Raw genomic sequence first — 18,634 nt, 5'->3', positions numbered from 1 at the left:
TCAAGAATATATATTGTTTTAATTATTTAACTGCAATTATCTCCTATAAATTTTGATTCATCCATCATAATATTTAACAATGGTAATTAAATTTACTAACTTTTTATTTTTACAATAATTATGTTTAAAGTAATATAAATATTAAGAAACATTATAATGTTAATGAAAATTCTGTTTATTAATTTTTTATAATAAATTAATAGAATTTCAGAATATTTAATATTATATAATGTACTTGCAATAGAACAAAAAGTCACGTGATAATAAAGCTAAAATTTATTAAAAACCTCATTCTATTTTAATTATTCGTTGCTTGAGCTTCCTTCTGTAAACCTTTAAAATAGTCAAAAAGTAAAAAATTAAAATAGTAAAAAAAGGTGACTTATACCTATTATAATTTCTTATTTTCAATCAAATTTAAAATAATTCTAATCTCTTACAATAGTAAGATTGTGATCATATAAAAAAAACCTGTCATTAACATTTGCTTCTATAGCTTTAAAGAATTGTGACGTACTCTTAATATATGATATTGGAAGATCCTCTTAAAATTCTTTAATAAAGTTCTATGTTGGACACCAAGGCATAGTTGAAGAGTAAGAGTAATTTAATGAATAAAGTTTTCTTGTACCCAAGGGATGTGAATGCTGGTATATGTAACTTGCCTAGGAAATAGGTTACAAACAGGTGCATAGACTATTATTGACGATGGTAGCTGGACAATAAAGCCAATGACAGAAGATGCTGCAAGTCATGGCCAGAAGCAGCTTAACCTCCATCACCAAGATGATTATAAATACCGGAATATTCAACTACTCATAGCATTATTTCATAGTAGGAAAAATATTCGATTTGAGTTGAGCTGCGACTAATTATTAACCGAAACAAAGCCTTTCATTATATGTAACAAAATATTATCGTTTATTCCATTTTTTTTTTCATTTTTACTTATTGAGATAATTCTACGCGTTAAAAAATTGCATAATATAATTGCGCAAATCAGTTGTTTATACTTCTCTTTTATACAGACAATTGCACTTCCAGTTTTAATAAATTTATACGCACGCCGTGCATATTACACTTAGTAAGTGTTATATATCTGCTTAGCAATTTCTTATATTTGACATTAACGATAAATTAAGAAAACTTAAATATATTAAAGCTTAAGCTACTTACTCAACTTAACAACTATAGTTGTCTGGCGTAGAATAGATGCAGGGATTAATGATTAATCACGATAAATGAGATAGGCGCAATATCGATCGTGAGCTAGGTTAGAATGGATTGTAGATAATAGGGGTGAAAGTGAAAGACTTGCGGCTTCTTCTCGCTAGTTATAACACGTGCTTTTATCGCCGGTAAGGATGATAACTGTTGTTGCTGGAAAGCGTATGAGCTCTTTGCGGTCCAACACCTCCAATGGCCCCATTACTGTTCATTCCGGCGAAATCAACCGCACTGTTGCTGACGCTGGTGCTGACTTCGCTGTTCATCAGTGCTGCTGTCATGCCGACTCCCATTGTCTCTCCTCCTGTCAGGGACCATCGGCAAAACAGAGTGAAATAGTTCCCCAAATCCCTTGATCCGATTCACCTGACAGGCTAATCAACTGTCGCTCCTTCATCTTTAGTTTCAATCCCACCACTCAATTTTAAAGCAGTGGACCACCTCTTTCCTTTTATATTATTTTTTATCAATTACTCACATTGTATTTGTCATATACGCTCATCTAATATTAGAACGTATATTATTCGCAAAGCTTAAGTATTAAATAAATTTTTTTTTGTTAATCAATGTACTTTAATATAGTTACTACTATCCATTATTTTACACTCCCAGTCGGACTTATTACCCAGAAAATACAAATATCAGCATAAATTTAATATCTTAATTCAAAAGAGAAACAATGATAAATCCAGAACTTATTTACGTAAGAAATAATCTAATTTTGAATGACGAATATTACCAACTTTCAGTTTCTACAAAAATAACAATAAAAGTTTGATTTCAATGGCTTCTCTTGAAACAGAACCAACTTTTTTGAGTTTATTTAAAAATTAAAATATTTAATGTTTATTAAAAAAAATCTAAGAAAAAAATATAGAAATATTTCATAAATAAAGATTTTAATTGGAAAACTTTGTTCTTCCCAGCGTTGATGTATACAATTGAAGGCTGACGCATATATATTCTATATATCATTAAAAATATTTAAACAATTTTATTTTAATTATAATATAATTATTACCTTATTCGCTTTTAAGATATATTTAGTATACGATTATTTTTACTAAAACTGTGTAAATTAAAAATTAAATCTTTTTTAAATGAATTATTAATATAATTTACAGTTTATAATAGTATATTTTTCATTAAGTATAAATATTAATTGTATATAAATATGATATAACTTTTGAAAAACTATTGTAAATATAATTTTGTAATATATGAAAATTTCATGTGGTTCTTATTTTATATGGCAACTTTTTAAAATTGTATCGTTAGTTTTTATATTAAATTTGTTCGTGTTTCTTATTTTGTATAGTAACTTTTTAAAATTGTATCATTAGTTTTTATATTAAATATATAAAAAAAAACTAACTCATAGAAACCTGTAAGGTTGAGGTGGCAGTCGAAAATATAATTATATTTAATAAATATAATAAAATATAATGAAAATATACAATATATAGTACTACTATTGCTTCCCAATACTAAACCATTTTAAAAATACGTAAATATACCTTATTAGCTTTTCAATTTCATTCTATAATTAACAATGTAAATAATAATGGAATATAACTATTAATAAATCAAATAACTACGAAAAGAAATATTATGATACAATGTATTTAAATAGTGGTAATATAAATTATAATCCTTATTTAATAATCAAATAATAACTCGTTTTTCATACCCAATTTTATAAGCATGAATTATTTCAAATTTCGAACTTAAATTAACATTTTAAAATAAATTTATGCAAAAAATATGACTTATATAAAATATTATGTGATTGTTTAGCTTCATTATAATAAACTTAGTATGTATCTTAAAATTAATGTTTAGAATTTTATTTATTGTATGATAGGTATTAGATTCAAAAGGCTATTTTCTTATTAATCAGAAGTTCCCAACTGCTTATTTTAGACAATATATTATTATATAATATAAATTAATTTCTTAACCTATTTATGTTATTGAAATGATTTTTATACTCAACATAAACAAAGTTTAATTAAATTTGTTAAATTAGTTGAGCAAATTTCATTTCATAATTATTTTAATAATTTAATTATTAATAATAAGAAAGATCTTTAAATCTAATTTAAAATTGTAAATTTTAAATATAGCAAAATAAGGCCCAAATATTATTTTTTTCTGTGACTAAATTAAATTATCGTAATATGTATTACGTGTTATATTTATATTGTTTGTGCATATTAAACAGATTATCATAATTTAGTATGGCATATACTACTATTGAATTAAAAGTTATTAAGATAAAAACAAATTTTTTATTTAATCAACATTTATGTTTACAGTTATCTTTAACTAACTAATCAATAGATACATATTTATAATTTTAATTTTTAATGTACAAAACTATACGTTTACAAAATTTTTTTTAATGCTATTTGTAGGCTTAAATTAGTTTAAGATTGATGATTTTTGATTTACCAATTCTATTTTACTGCACATGTTTTCATTATTTATATATCTATAAAGCAAAGATTTATTTTTAGTGGTAACTATATTTATGTAATATATTCTCTTAATATGCTTATTTATATTATTATTAAGTTAAATGATTTATATTTATTATTTACCACCGTTAACTATGAACGTATGCCATCAATATTATCAAAATATTGATCTATTAGTTTTTTAATGTTTGATAATGTATTCAAAATACAAGTTACAAGCAACTGCTTAACTACAACAGGATTTATTTCAGACATCTCAGTAAATTCTAGTAAAAATTAAACAAATTTATAAATTCAAAATTGTTATTAAAATATTTAAAAATTTAATACTACAATAACAATATCAAAAAAGCTTAAAGGTAAATTTTATATTTTTTTACTACTTCCTGAATTTTATAGGTAATATCACAATTCTTTTAGTACATAATGTTGAATAATACTTAATATTTAAATTTGTATGTTAGAAATTAATTAATATAATCTGTAAAAACTAATATTATCTTGTACATCAGATGATTATTTGACAATACTATTAAAGAACATTTTTATAATTATATATGAAACATTTAAAAAAGTGAGTAAATGATTTGGTTATTAAATCATTTGACATGCATACAATAAATAAAAATTTTACGGTTTCCTATTTTCCAATCATCTAATGTATAAGGACCATATTAATTATTTTATAATAAATAACTTAAAGATAAACTATACTAATATGTACATTTAAACAAATACGAAATGTCTTCATTATTGGGATTATAGGGATATTGAAAAGAGAAGGATGGAATAAAGAGATCAGCTCTCGTATATTCTTCAGTATCTTTTTTCTCCATTTAATTATCGTTCTCATAATAATCTATGCCATAGTATATATTTATGAATAATCCATTTTATCTCTATTTTTAATCGTTATACCATAATTACTATAATAATCATTTATTGTTTTAACTTATGATTTATATATATATATATATATATATATATATATATATATATATACACATATATACATACATACATATATATATATATACCCACACCCACACACGCACGAACACACACATGCACTCAGGTACATGCACACCACACACACACATACATACATATATGTGTATGCATATATATATATATATATATATATATATATATATAAATATAATCGTAGTAATGATAATGAATATTTAATAGTAGGTAGTAATATTAATAGTTTTATTATATCTATATCTTAAGTATCAAGTAATCAATTATTAACCCTTTTGTCAGGCAAAAATTCTGTCCAGTACATCATTTGACCACAATCGAGCCCTCGTGGACCCTTTTTCTAATATACCTCTATATACGCTAAATATTTAAAAAACATACTGAAAACGTTATAATATACGGCGCCAAGAAACAAATATTTTTTTTATCATCTCTCATCCCTCTATATCATTTCATTATAATTACTATTAAACTTGGGAACTACTTTTTAAGATTGATATACTACTACTCTCATTTATGTCGCAGTGTATCTGTATGTGTGTAGAGTTAATAGAAGACTCGCGTACATTAAACTTTATTGAATAAAATCACACTTGCTTTACGTAAACATTATCAGTTCCAAATAAACAAGAATATTCTTATATAAAGTTTATTACCAGGGATAAAACACGCTAAAAATCGGCACTTTTTATTTTACTATATCTCAAAATAATTTCGATTATGTTCAAATCTTAATTACACCAGCTTAATTAAAAATCTGTATAGAATTATTAACAGAGTAAAGTTTTTAATTTGGTGAAATTCTGCATATACCAAATCGTTAGTATTTCTATATAAATGAAAATTAGATTTTTAATGTCCCCCTCGCTTTGTAAGTTAGTTTTGTTTTTGAAGGAGAAAAAAAGAACAATAATTGCATGTACAAGGCTCAGGTGAAAGAAATAAAGATCAAGATAAGGTACGAGTAAGTGATAAGGAACGAAAAGAGAGATGTGAAAAAGAATAAATAAATGTGTATTTTCGCACATTTATTGTAATGTAGGTTAAGAGTCTTTGAGGTACACAAGTACTTTGAACTTCGTCAGGGTTTTCTATTTAGTCATTATCGTCACTTTAACTACGATATTTTTATAGTACTTTAGAGGGTCACGCAACGGCTCATATATATTTTTTTATTTTCATGACACATGACACACTAAGTAATTTGTTTATAATTAATTTTCCTTAACTATTTTAAATTACGGATATTTGCAGTCAAGCATCTCTTAACGCTTTATTTATAGATATTTAAGTGTATAAAGATCATTCAAACTAAGATAAGATATAACAAAATAAGTTTATGAAAACACGTGCAAACTCTCGCCATAATTACTTAAATTTTTAGCAATATATCAGAAAAGTCTAGATAATATAAAATTGAAATTTTACGTAACTAAATCTCAACATTATAAATCAAATCAAATGTTGAAATGAGCACGTTTTTAACGAAAATGATTCTTAGTGGTCAAAGAATTATTATGAATAATTCTATTACAACCGGAAACAATCTTGAATATTTTATAAATAATGCAAAAGATTTCAAATGCAACAAGCGTACCATATAAAATATTTTATTTAGCAAAACAACAATTATTTTAAAATATTTACATAAAATCTTAAAATATAAAATTTTAAGATTTAATAAAAATGATAAAAGGAAGCAATAAAAATCAATCAGAAAAAAAATTTCATTAAAAAAGATATATGTATATATAACTGTCTTGATCTACAAATGGATTTTAGGAGCTTTTTGGATCAAAAGAACGAGCGAAGAAAATATCATGAAGAAGGAAAGGATTGAAAAAGGTTGTGTAAGCAAGGACGAGAGATTTGTTTGGAAAATTATCGAAGAAATACTTAGGTGATAATACATGGCTGTATGTATGTATATATATTTTTTCGTTTAATAATAACTCAAGTGATTCCCAGAATGTACTTGTTCGTTAAAAGTAATTCATAGTAAGTATATAGTATAGTAAAATGTTTCAAGCGCTGTATATTAAAAATCATCACTCTTATGAAAAATACATGTTCGATTGAAATATATAGTAATATTAAAATTACATTTGACTTTCATTTCCTTTATACGAAGAATAATAAGAAAAAGGCGAGGTGAAACACAAAACAAAGAGTCCTATATCTAACCGAGGGATTAAAAAAAGTGAAAAATCCGATCGAGTCATACGATGTATTATACGAAGAATGCGTAATGTCCTGCAACCTTCGTGACATCAACAATCTAACAATAGAGAACGTAGGAGCGTAATCGAAGCGACAATCGAAGATCTTCCTTCGCTCGTTATCGATATCGAAAGCTACTTTTCGAAATCGCGCATGCAAGATACGAGTGCAGCGTTCTTTTTCTATACTTAGTTGGTTTTTATTTCTCGATTTCTTAAATCCTTAAATTAGATACATACTGGATCGTGCGTTTTAACTCGTTTGTACAAATCGTGGACTTGGTCATAACGTATTAAGCACGTGGTCTTTACCACATTAAATAAAAACCACGAGCACAGAAATAGTTTATCGCAAAATGGTTCGTTATGCCATAAATGTATTAAATTACATTAGAAGTGAGAGCACGCTAGCATATCGTTTATCATTTATTTTAAAGTAAAACTCATCAACGTACGACTGAACGGTAGGAGAGTAAAGAACTTGATTTGACGATCTCTATAGACGTACACGTATAGATAATTATGTAATCGTATTTTAATTAGTCGCTAAAACCAGTCTTTATTGAACGGGCCATTCTTGGCGGAATCCCGATTGAATATTTAATCTATAATCTTGATATTATGTTTATCATTTACGAAAAACTTTCTATCTCTATTATCTTCTGTACTCTCACTCTTACACTTCTTTCTTTCTTTCTTTCTTTCTTTCTCTCTCTCTCATCCAAGCATACATACACATTCTTTCAGAAACTTATTTTCAGTTCTCTCATTCTTAGACCCGCTTGCTTAGTAATTCGCATGCCAAGTACTAGGTACTTAATGTTTTATGATCCTATGTAATTTACCAATCGACTAATTATCACGATAATTAAACGTAAAACTCGATGTACTTAGCGGTATTAGATTTTATTGAACTTACATTCATACACACACACACACACTCTCTCTCTCTCTCTCTCTCTCTCTCTCTCGCTTTCAAATATAACCCATTTCACGTCTCTTTATTTTTGTTTATTTCTTATGTCTATTTTTTCTTCACTCTACAAATTTTGTTATTTTCATTAACTTTAAATCTTTACGACTTATCCGTTTTCACTAAGAATAGCAGCTTTAAAAACTTTAACGATTAATCAACGAAGGAGGCAACGCGCTGCCTATTTTCAAGAATCTGTCTCCATAATTATATGCATTCTTAAATTAAACTCTCCTCGTTTAAGAGGCTCAGTCGGCTTGGGTGCAATCATTATTTGATTTTGTCGTTTATTACAAATGTTTATATTTGTAAACATACATGAGCGAAAACCGCAAATGGTATAAAAAACGAACGACTTAAACCGAAGAGAGACATTAGAAAAGTAGTTAACAACCCTGAGAGTAAGCCGACGTGAACTCGGCAAATAGTAGTTAATAAACGATTCCTTAATAATCCGAAAATTTAACCTTTTTTCCTACGAGCTATCCTTTTACAGTAATAAGTCAATATTAGCTTCTGTGTTTTACTTTCGAAAAATACTAATGATATTTTCTTCAAGTATAAATATATTCATCTGTTTAGCCTTAATAAACACCTTTATTCATTTTATTCCATCAATTATTATAGTAATTAATTAATTGTACGCTCTCTTACTCGTCTTTTATTTTTATTTGCCTTATTATTTGTGCCCTACGTCATTACGTAAATATTTAAAGCTGATAGCGCCATAATCGGGGCGTCTTAAAGTACATCTAAAGCTCTCGGATCAACGAGATTTATTAAATTCTTATTTGTCAAGGACACAGAAATTCAAGATATAATAGAATGGTTATCAAGTCGGAGAGAAGAGAGTTCATTCAAACTATTTTCCTTTTTTCCTTACTTTATGTACATTTACAAGACTGGTGTATCAAAAACCAATTAAGCATTATTCAAACATTTTATATCTATATATATATATATATATATATATATATATATAAATATTATATATATATATATATATATATATATATATATATATATATATATATATATATATATATATATTTATATATATATATATCTTGTAATAAGAACTAATTCAATAGTTTATCGAAATGATCGCAAATTTATCATTTCATAATTACGTAATTTTATTTAATTTGCTAATTATCATTATTATTATTAATTTGAATAAATTATTGAAAAAGTATTAAATTTCGAATTAATTAAAAGTTAATTAATTAATTGAAAAAATTAATTAATTAAAACTAAATAAAACAAACATCTATAAGTAACTTCATTGTAACGAAGGATTCTCAAAGGAGGAGCGAGAGAGTCAGAACTAAGGTTAAGTCTACCGTCCAAGTCATTTATATATAGGTCAGAAAATATTAATAAAAATGCGCACGGCACAAATAATCAATGGCAAAATTTTTTGTTTTATAGTAGTAACAATAGTAGGAATTTACAATAACAGTTATAATTGTAATATTAAATAATGGCTATAGAAAGCTATAGGTATTTTAATTCATATTAGAATAATAGTAATAATTATTGTAAGAAATACACAATAACAATCATCATACTATTAAAATAGCACATAAAAAAGTTGTATAACTTATGCTTACATCAGCATGCCTAATTATTAATAATTATTAGAAAAGCGAAGTAAAAATATATGTATATTTATATATAAATTAAAAAATCAGTTCATTACTTAAACCCGCCGTGATAATGAGAAAATGATTTTTAATTTACAATTCGTATAGAAAAGAAATTAAAGGTTTGTGCAACTATTCTCTTGTTCTCTCGTCTCCTTTTTTCATTAATTGAATGTGCACAAAAATCATCGTTTGCTAACTTTATACCTAATATATGAATTATGAAAATAATAATAATAAGAATAGTAATAGTAATAATAATAATAATAATAATAATAATAATAATTAATAATAATTAATAATAAGTAATGTTAATAATAATAATGATAATAATTAATACAATAGAGTAAAAAACATCCAAGAAAAATACGAAAAAATAAGAGGAAAAAGAGACAAGAAACTAGTATAAACAAGTATACAGGCGCATTTTATACAGCATACAAAAGTAAAATTACGACATATGATAAAAAAAAATAGGCTAAAAGATCACGAAGGAGCCTATGTCCTGATGTCAGTTGTTTTATAAACACGCTTACATAATTGTCAAAATTAGATCTACGTATGTTACACTACTGTCGAATAGTTTATTTTAATTACTGGTAGAATCGGCCTATGATATTGACTTATAAAACCTCGTTAATTATTCGTCTTTTCTATCTTTCTGTTTATTCGTTATTAACTACTACACAATAGTAGATCCGTATTGATTGTAAAGGGTTGGTCGTCTCAATATTGCGAACCTGTCGCTTAAATTTAGCTTGCCGACCTTCTGACTCCCTCACTCGTTCACACCCATTCTTACTATCTTGTTCACTCAATCATATCTTTCTTTCACATTCGCTCACATGTATGCATGCACTCACTCTCGCCATCTTTTTCCTTTTAAAAGTAATTTTTAATATTAAACTCGTAATTCTTTTTCTATTGTAACGTACAACGCTGTTGAAAGATACACGAGCGCTGAAAATTATTATTGATGAAAATTAAATTAGAAAAATAACAAAATGTATAAAAAATAATTTATTTAATTCAATATAATTTCTTTTATAATTGAGTTATAAACTAAAGGATGAATATTGAAATAAAAAATATTTGAATATAGTACTCTAAAAAAGTAAACACATCCATGCGCTTGTATATTTTTCAATTTAGCATCAGGGCCACAGCGGTGATAGTCTTCGACGTCGATTCTTTTTTCTTTTTTTGTTTTCACTCGCTCCTCCGTCTCGATTGTAGATGTTCGATCAATTTAAATTTTTTTTATTTTTATAATTTTAAAATTTTTTTTGTTCAATTGTATACTTTTGCTCAATAATGAAGGTCGCAGAAACTATATACGACATGTATAAGCATGATTAGTTTTCTGCCCTCGGTGTCCCAGCGCCGAAGGGCTCTCGCTTGCACCATGGGTGGTCTATTGTCGTTTCGATCTCGACATTATATTTAAACGTTATTTGAATGAGTTTTCCCATCGTTTCCATACAATATCTAATTACTATAACGTATCTAGATGTCCGTCCTCGTGAGCGATCAATTTTAATGAAAATCCGTCTCTATATTGTAATTATTATATTCCTTTATTTTTATTTTCACCTTGATAAAAATTTGAGACTTTTGTATTATTAATTAGAAGAAATTTTTGCTACGACTAAAAAAAATGTTAAGGCTCTGCACGATCGCTCGAGAACGGTGTGCTAATGTTTCGCTTTTGCATTATTAACCCGTTCGTATTCTTCAAATCCTAGTGAATTTCCTCGTCAATCGATCGAGTTCTAATGTTGGCGTTTTTATCATATACACAATTGACCTTTTAATCTTATTTTAATTTTTATGATTATATCATTACATTGTTATATCTACTTATACTTTCTTTGACACATGATTTTCATTTTTGTCTAGCTTTTTATAATATTACGATAACGCGATCGAGATAAAGTTCACTAGGATTGGATCGGGTCGTAGGTTGAATAAATAGTAGCAGTGAATGTGTGAGTATGCGCGCGCGCACACACATATGTACCTGTATGCATGCATATGCATTTATGTATCTGTCTGTCAACGTGCACGTGCGTCCGTATTCTTTCGTGTCGTTATAAAAAGTAAAGTAGTTTGCATAATCTTGTGATGTAATTATCTAAGAATTTGTGAGTAATTATTAAAAGTATTATTTAGAATGTATTGTTAGCGAGTTGAGACGATGATCGCTGCTGGGAGAGACGTAGACAGTTGAGTTGAGACTTTGCTCGGCTGGTAGATATCGAGGTTGCGATTGAGGTCCGAGAGTGCAAAAGTAAATGGACAACCCACGAGAGCAAGGCCTTGGGCGCTTGTCACGTCCGTGAAGACGGAAAATTTGGTTGAAATTAAAACGGTCATGAGGTGCCCCAATGTTTTAAATCAAAGCCTTGCTGGCCAGGTTTAGGAGCGCTGCCGGCATACCCACCTTCGCTGCTCTCTCCACCTTGATAAGAGCGCTGAGGGTAACTCGTATCCGCGTAGTTGTTGGGGTAACTATATCCGGCGTAGTCAGGTGTCTTTGCCGAGCTGCTACTAGATCCCGGCGCTCCCGATCCAGTTGTCTGCCTTGAGTACATGTCACCTGCAACGATACCCGCTCGTTACTACTTGATATCCTTTCGTTTTCGATTCTCCTGACCTAAATCCTACATTCTTATTATTTGTTTTTTTTTTCCAAGTGTTACTACAAGATCCGCATGCTCAATGTTTTTCTAAACATTTGATTATTACTTTGATAAATATACAGACTGAGCTTGTTAATTGAAAGATTTTTATTCCTTCTTGCGTAAATAATATATATTTATTTTATAATGGGAGGCATATAATGAATAAGCAAAGTTTTTAAAACTTAATTTAAAAAAATATCAACAACGAAAAATCCATTCGGCACTATTGCGTACCATTTGTACAATGGACTTCTAGATTTAATATCTCTTACATTCTACTATTTAATTTATATATGGGTTCTTCCCTGTTGATAATAACGTTTACTATTATTACTGTAAAGGAAAGGAAGGAAGCGCTTGGAAAACAAAAGGAAATGCACTATTTTAAGCAATTATCTATTCATTAATACATATGGTTTTTACTAGCGAAGGGTCTTAATTCGAAAGTCGAATTATTTTACTATTCTAATAACTGGATTTAAAATTGTTAAACATAATTTTCTATTTGTACAACGATTTTAAGCTACGTGTATACTGATAAATGAAAAAAGGAAACAATGGCTGGCTTATTATGCTTTAGTTTGAATATCGAGTTAAGCACTATGTCAAGGAGAAATACTGTTATTTACTAATTTTGCATAGTATTGAAAAAAATATATGTAAAAAAGTGAATTTGATATGAATAAAAAATTAATTTATTAACGAAACCAATTCTAGTGTGTGGTAAATAAAATAGTTTATTATTATTTATTATTATTTTTATTATTTTTTTATTTCTAGTTTCCCATTTAAAAACCTGCTAAGGGCATATATTTTGAATATTGCTTGATGAAATTTAAAATAAAATAACATTTATAAAAATAAAAATAATATAAAAGCTGAAAAAATTAATAATATAGAGATTGTCACGTGCACTATATAAAAAATTTAAATGCATTCTTAATGTACGTTTATAAAGTATCGGAAGGATGCAATTAGGAGAGGATGCGATTTAAAACATTGATCAGAATTTGAGGAATAAAAAACGCTTGAAATTATTAATGTACATAGGAGTCGCGTTTATTTGAGCGATACACTAAATGCTAAATGAGAAAGCTGGCAGAGTATTTACATTATTCGTTGGATAGTTAAGATAGTTAAAAGAAGCTGGTCCACTAAAAAATTTCGAGTCTATCTTTGCAGTCAGATGAAATACACTGAATATACAACATAGATATAAAAAGATAATAAAAATCAACTTTCAGATTTGGGTGAACATGGAAATCAGGATCGGAATGTAGGTAAAGATGAAGGCAGAGAGGCTAGGTACGCATTTGCATTGAGTTTGACTGAGCTTGAAGACTCACCCTGTGGACCAGAGGGGTTCGAGTTGGAGTTTTGCTGCGAGGAGTTGGGCTGAGGGGGCTGGGGTGGAGGCTGGCTCGAGTGCCCGGGTGGAGGGCCATTTTGTGGCATGTTCCACGTGTTCCAGGAAGTTCCTGGTCCTCCGCCCACAGCCCCGCCAGTACCCGCCGTGGGCCCGTAGCCCCCTGAAGCGGCCGCTGCCGGCCCACCTGCGATCATTAACCATACAAACACAGTTCACCAATCGGAACTCTACAATTTTGCGTTATTCCCTTCCTTCCTTCCTTCCTTCTTAACAGTCAAGGCTGCCTGCTACGTTTTTAAAATTCAAATACAAGCACCCTTAACTATCACCGCCATTTGTTTCTTCGATTGTTTTATTATTTTATCTTTTGCTTATTTATTTGCTTTTCACTAATACAACACGCGCATATCCATCATTATCCATTTCTCTCTTTACTCATTTCTTATTCGTCCTATTGTATTTTCTTTTCTTTCTTCTTTATTCTCCAGGGGGCATCAAAGTACTTTTTTTCTTTATGATTTTATCAAAAACTCCAAGCAGGATGGACCAGGAGGGGATAGGATAAAAATTATTTTTAAACAATGTAATAATAAATAATGAAATTATACTTCAGAGAGAGATAGATAAAGAAAGGAGGAGGAACGATAAAAAAACGTATATCTTAAAGTATTGTGTACGCATAGTCGCATTTCGGAAATTATGTAAATTGTTGAATAGTTTGTAGTGTAAACCTGGCGAAATATTTTTAAGTTAAATCATTCAGCTTGTTAAATTGGCAAGTAAATAATATATGATGGATGAGATAAGAGTTTGAGTGAGATTTTTGTCCAAGATTGATGTTGAGCAAGAAATTGATAAGGAGCTCTCTTTAGTAACAAACAATTATTTAATAGTTAATTCAATTCATTTATAAATTTGCTTGCTTGTAAATAGACGTACTATTTATTTTAGCTCGGATTAGGAAAGAAGGGATGACAATGAAAGACTAACCATAGCTTCCGTAAGCCTGATTAGCTGCAGCAGGCTGGACATTATAACTGCTACCCCACTGATGCGGTGGAGGCGGTGGGATTTGCTGTTGCTGCGGTGGACCAGGTGGTGCGCCCCAACCTTGAGTATTATACTGGGCACTATAACCCGCGTAACCACCAGTTTGAGGACTGGTTCCCCAGCCCTGGTACTGTTGCATCATATTTCCTGGTGGACCCATTGGTCCACCCATCATCGGTCCACCCATTTGTCCATTGGGTCCACCCATTGGGCCCATGTTACCAGCCATTCCCATTGGCGGACCTTGTTGTGGTGGACCCCACTGACCTTGATGGCTATCGTTCATCTTGCTGGACGAGTCCCGTGGCTCGGCGCGCTTGATCTCAACCTGCGAACATAATGCGAAGCATGTGTGTAAAAAAAGTTTTTTCATATATATTTTTTAAAGCAATATGGAGAGTTCATAAGGAGAAAAGACAAAATTTACGCTTTGGAAATATTATAAATAGATGCTAAGCTATCTTATCGATAATTAAATTATGAGAAAATTCATCAATTATACAAATAAGAATTAATTTTTAAGAAATTTTAACGTAAAATTACATTAATTATACTTATATAATCGATTCTAATTCTAATATATAATAAATATAATGAATATATAGTTTAAGAAACTTATAGTCTACTACAGTTAAGTTAACTTAACAAAATAATTTCTTATACAATGATTATAAAACATAATTATTTTAAATTTACCTACAATAACTTATCTTAAATGTATATTAATAATCGTAAGCTTCCGAAACATCGTTGTAGCGTCATAATTTTTTTATAATCGTAAATTTATAAATATAGATTCGTTTCGTGCATATATGCTATACCTGTTTTCCATTCAAGTTGACAAAGTGTTCTGCAACGCACCGGTCCACTGCATCTTCATCCTCGAAGCTGAGAAAGCCAAAGCCTGCCATCCAAATGTGACAGATCGTTTATAAAAAAATTGACCGTCGAATATTTCTCGAAGTAAATACATATTTTTTCATTATTAGAGACACCATCGCCATCGAAAAGTTTTCACTAACAATCATCATTTTCTTTACATAAGCATAACGTCGAGTGTATAATTACTTTCTATCTCCATAAAACTAAACGTCATTCTTTTAGTAAAATTTACAATGTAACACTGATGTAGCGTAATCCATATAATTATACATAAATAACTTATATAGTATAGCCTGACTCTATGCCTTAAGCTACACTTATAATTTAAATGTACGCATTAATTGTAAAATGAATGAAGACTCCAATGTTATCACAATGACCATGCTGAATCCATAAACATTTTGGATCTGCTTCTTTAAATTTTGTTATTATTAGTTACAATGACATGGATTTAATATTATAAACAATATGATAAAATTAAAAATAATTGAATATCAAAGAAGCTGACTTCTAGTGTATAAATTCAGCTATGTTTGCTAGATATTTAAACAATTTTTAAAAATAAATAATTAGAAAAGAATAATTAGAATAAATTAAAAAAACTATAATTAGAAAATTTGTCAAATATTCATTTTGAAAATAATATAAATATACTTTAGGCTTGAACACGGGAATAATGACTTTTCAAAATGACAAGTGTGCTCTTTTTTAAAAATATTATTGATTAAATAAAAACATAACTCACCTCTGGATTTCTTCTTTTCTTGATCATACATGATGACTACTTCCATGACTTTGCCAAAACGTTGAAAAAACGATCTCAAATCAGTCTCTGTGACATTACTCGGCAAACCTCCAAGAAATACCTTGGGGAAACTTCCACTACGTTTTGGTTTTTGTAGCGTACGAGGATTACATGGTTTTGGATCAATCTATAAATAGAGTACCAATGATAACTAAGCAAATCATAAAGTGGAATCATGGTGATATAGAATAATGATATAAAATAATGACATACCGTTCGACCATCCAACTGATGAGGTCCATTTTGTAGAACAATTCCAACATTGGATGGATCACTGAAGGTGACAAAGCCAAATCCACGGCTCCGACCTGATTCACTATTTTTCATAACCACACAATCTATGACTTCTCCATAGCGTCCAAAGAAACGTTGGAGGTTCTCTTGGGTTGTTTCCCATGATAGACCACCAACAAACAATTTTCTAAAGATTGGACCAAAAATTTATTTGTTAAACTTTTGAATTGTGAGACGATAAGCCGTTCATATGAAATATGTATATGCATATATGTCGTGTTTCGCATGAGTGAGTGGTTATGGCGCACGCATACAGTTAGCATCCATACATTAGTTATACGTGTTACAGTGAAGATGAACCGATTTATTCAGAGTACATTGTTATTTTTTCGACCAGATTTCGGATATGACATTGATCATTGGGTGAGTGAAAGATAATTCGCACGAGGAGTTGGTTATGACGGGATGAAGCGCGATGATGAAGGGTGAGAATGAGTGATGTGAGAGAAGGAGCAAAAGCGGGAGAAGCTGAATAAGAGAAAGAGAGAGAAACAGAAAGAGAGGGAGAGGAAGAGAGAGAATGATAGATAGAGAGAGAGAGAGAGAGAGAGAGAGAGAGAGGATCGGTGAGTCCACGCCACGAAGCGAAGTAGGCACCGAACCAAAGCCGATTCTTCCTTTCTTTCTTTCTCCCTCTCCCTCCCTCTCGCTCTCTCTCTCTCACGCTCGCTGACTCTCTCTCTCTCTCTCTCTCTCTCACCGCCAGCTCAGCCAAAGTGGAATGAATGCCGGCATCGCTTCACTTCCAGCGGTCGCGTCCCCTCGATCGGCCATGCCGTCAATTTCTTGACAATGATCTTCCGAGCGCAAACTCAAGAGCTCAATTTCACGCTTTGGTGACGCCTTGGATTTCGAGTCCAATTACGATCGACTTGACTAAAGAATTATAAAACGTGGTGTATTCGTATACTTAGGTGATCGAACATGAGGCCACGGACGAACGAGGAAAGAGAGAACGAGAGGCGAAAAAAAGAACCGAGGGAAAAGGCGCGATTTCGCCGCTTGTATGGCACTTACCCCTTTTCGTCGTCGTCCATTTCGTTCTTCACTCTCATAATATTTTTCTTAAAAACTACAGGAGACTGCTAGTTTATCGGCAAAGTGCTCGGGCCCTCGGAATATGGCAGCTGATCGTGCGACCGTATCTATCTGAAACCAGCGGTCGTCAGCGGACGAGGCTAATGGCTCCTACTCCTATGCTATCCCCGCGTTTGCTTACGATCAACGCAGTCTCGTCGGTCGCCAGTGTCGCCACCAGTCACACCGTTGTTTTTCTCTCTTTCTCTCTCTCGTTTACGCAGTTTTCACTTCTCAGTTTCAGCAGCAGCAACAGCGCAGGTCCGTACATATATCCCCGCTTTATTAGTATACGTGCGCTATAGAAAAAGAGCAAGAGAGCAACAGAAATCGAGAGAGACGACTAGCGGTGGTCCAGGGAGAGGGGGACAGAGACAGAGAGCGAGCGAAACTGTAAAAATAACGAAAGCGATGCGCGTCACTTCCGATCAGCGAGCCGACGAATGCCAACGATCCTTTCCGAAGAAACCCGACGCCTCGTTGTCAGCACCACGCGACTCAACTGCGACACTGCACATTTTACCGCAATGCTTTTCAAGCTTTTTAACGTTGATCCAATTCTCTCTATCGTTCAACACCACCTTGGATATTACCATATTATGCTTTTCATGTCGTACATTGTTGATTTTTTAATTATTTCATCGATCTACTTCCAGATCCATATATATATATATATTACCCAACCCAACAATATTATTCTATTTACCTTTCCTCTACAACCTATCAGTTTTTTTTATAATATTGTAGCCCTATTGATTATGCATTAATATATAATAATAATAACGTTACTATTACTGCAGAACTACTAAAAAATTACTAGGACCATTTTAATCCTGCCACAATTTCTAGTAATAATAACATCAACAATAATGTTATAATAATAATAGTAGTAGTTGCAGTAGTAGTAGCAGCAGCAGCAGCAGCAGCAGCAGCAGTAGTAGTAG

The 18,634-nt window shown here is 30.4% G+C and overlaps 1 protein-coding gene across 2 annotated transcripts; it reads right to left on the bottom strand.

Moving 5' to 3' along the window:
- Nucleotides 1-477: 477 nt before the first annotated feature.
- On the bottom strand, nucleotides 478-17,920 carry Hrb27C (Heterogeneous nuclear ribonucleoprotein at 27C). Of its 2 annotated transcripts, XM_011503370.1 has the most exons (8): nucleotides 17,631-17,920; nucleotides 16,533-16,740; nucleotides 16,260-16,446; nucleotides 15,454-15,536; nucleotides 14,573-14,960; nucleotides 13,560-13,766; nucleotides 11,973-12,128; nucleotides 478-1,531 (listed from the first exon to the last, which is right to left on the bottom strand). In XM_011503370.1, the coding sequence occupies exons 1-8, from the start codon at nucleotides 17,666-17,668 to the stop codon at nucleotides 1,350-1,352; spliced, it is 1,449 nt and encodes a 482-aa protein (XP_011501672.1). In that variant the 5' UTR covers nucleotides 17,669-17,920; the 3' UTR covers nucleotides 478-1,349. The 2 variants fall into 2 exon arrangements, with proteins under 2 accessions (XP_011501672.1, XP_011501673.1); XM_011503371.1 differs by lacking the exon at nucleotides 13,560-13,766 and having other exon boundaries at nucleotides 17,631-17,916.
- Nucleotides 17,921-18,634: the final 714 nt, after the last annotated feature.

The sequence above is a fragment of the Ceratosolen solmsi genome, unplaced genomic scaffold (genome assembly GCF_000503995.2).
Source record: "Ceratosolen solmsi marchali unplaced genomic scaffold, CerSol_1.0 scaffold63, whole genome shotgun sequence".
NCBI classification, from domain to species: Eukaryota; Metazoa; Arthropoda; class Insecta; order Hymenoptera; family Agaonidae; genus Ceratosolen; species Ceratosolen solmsi.
The sequence above is the reverse complement of the archived record's forward strand: the minus strand, read 5'-3'. Positions and strand labels throughout refer to the sequence as shown.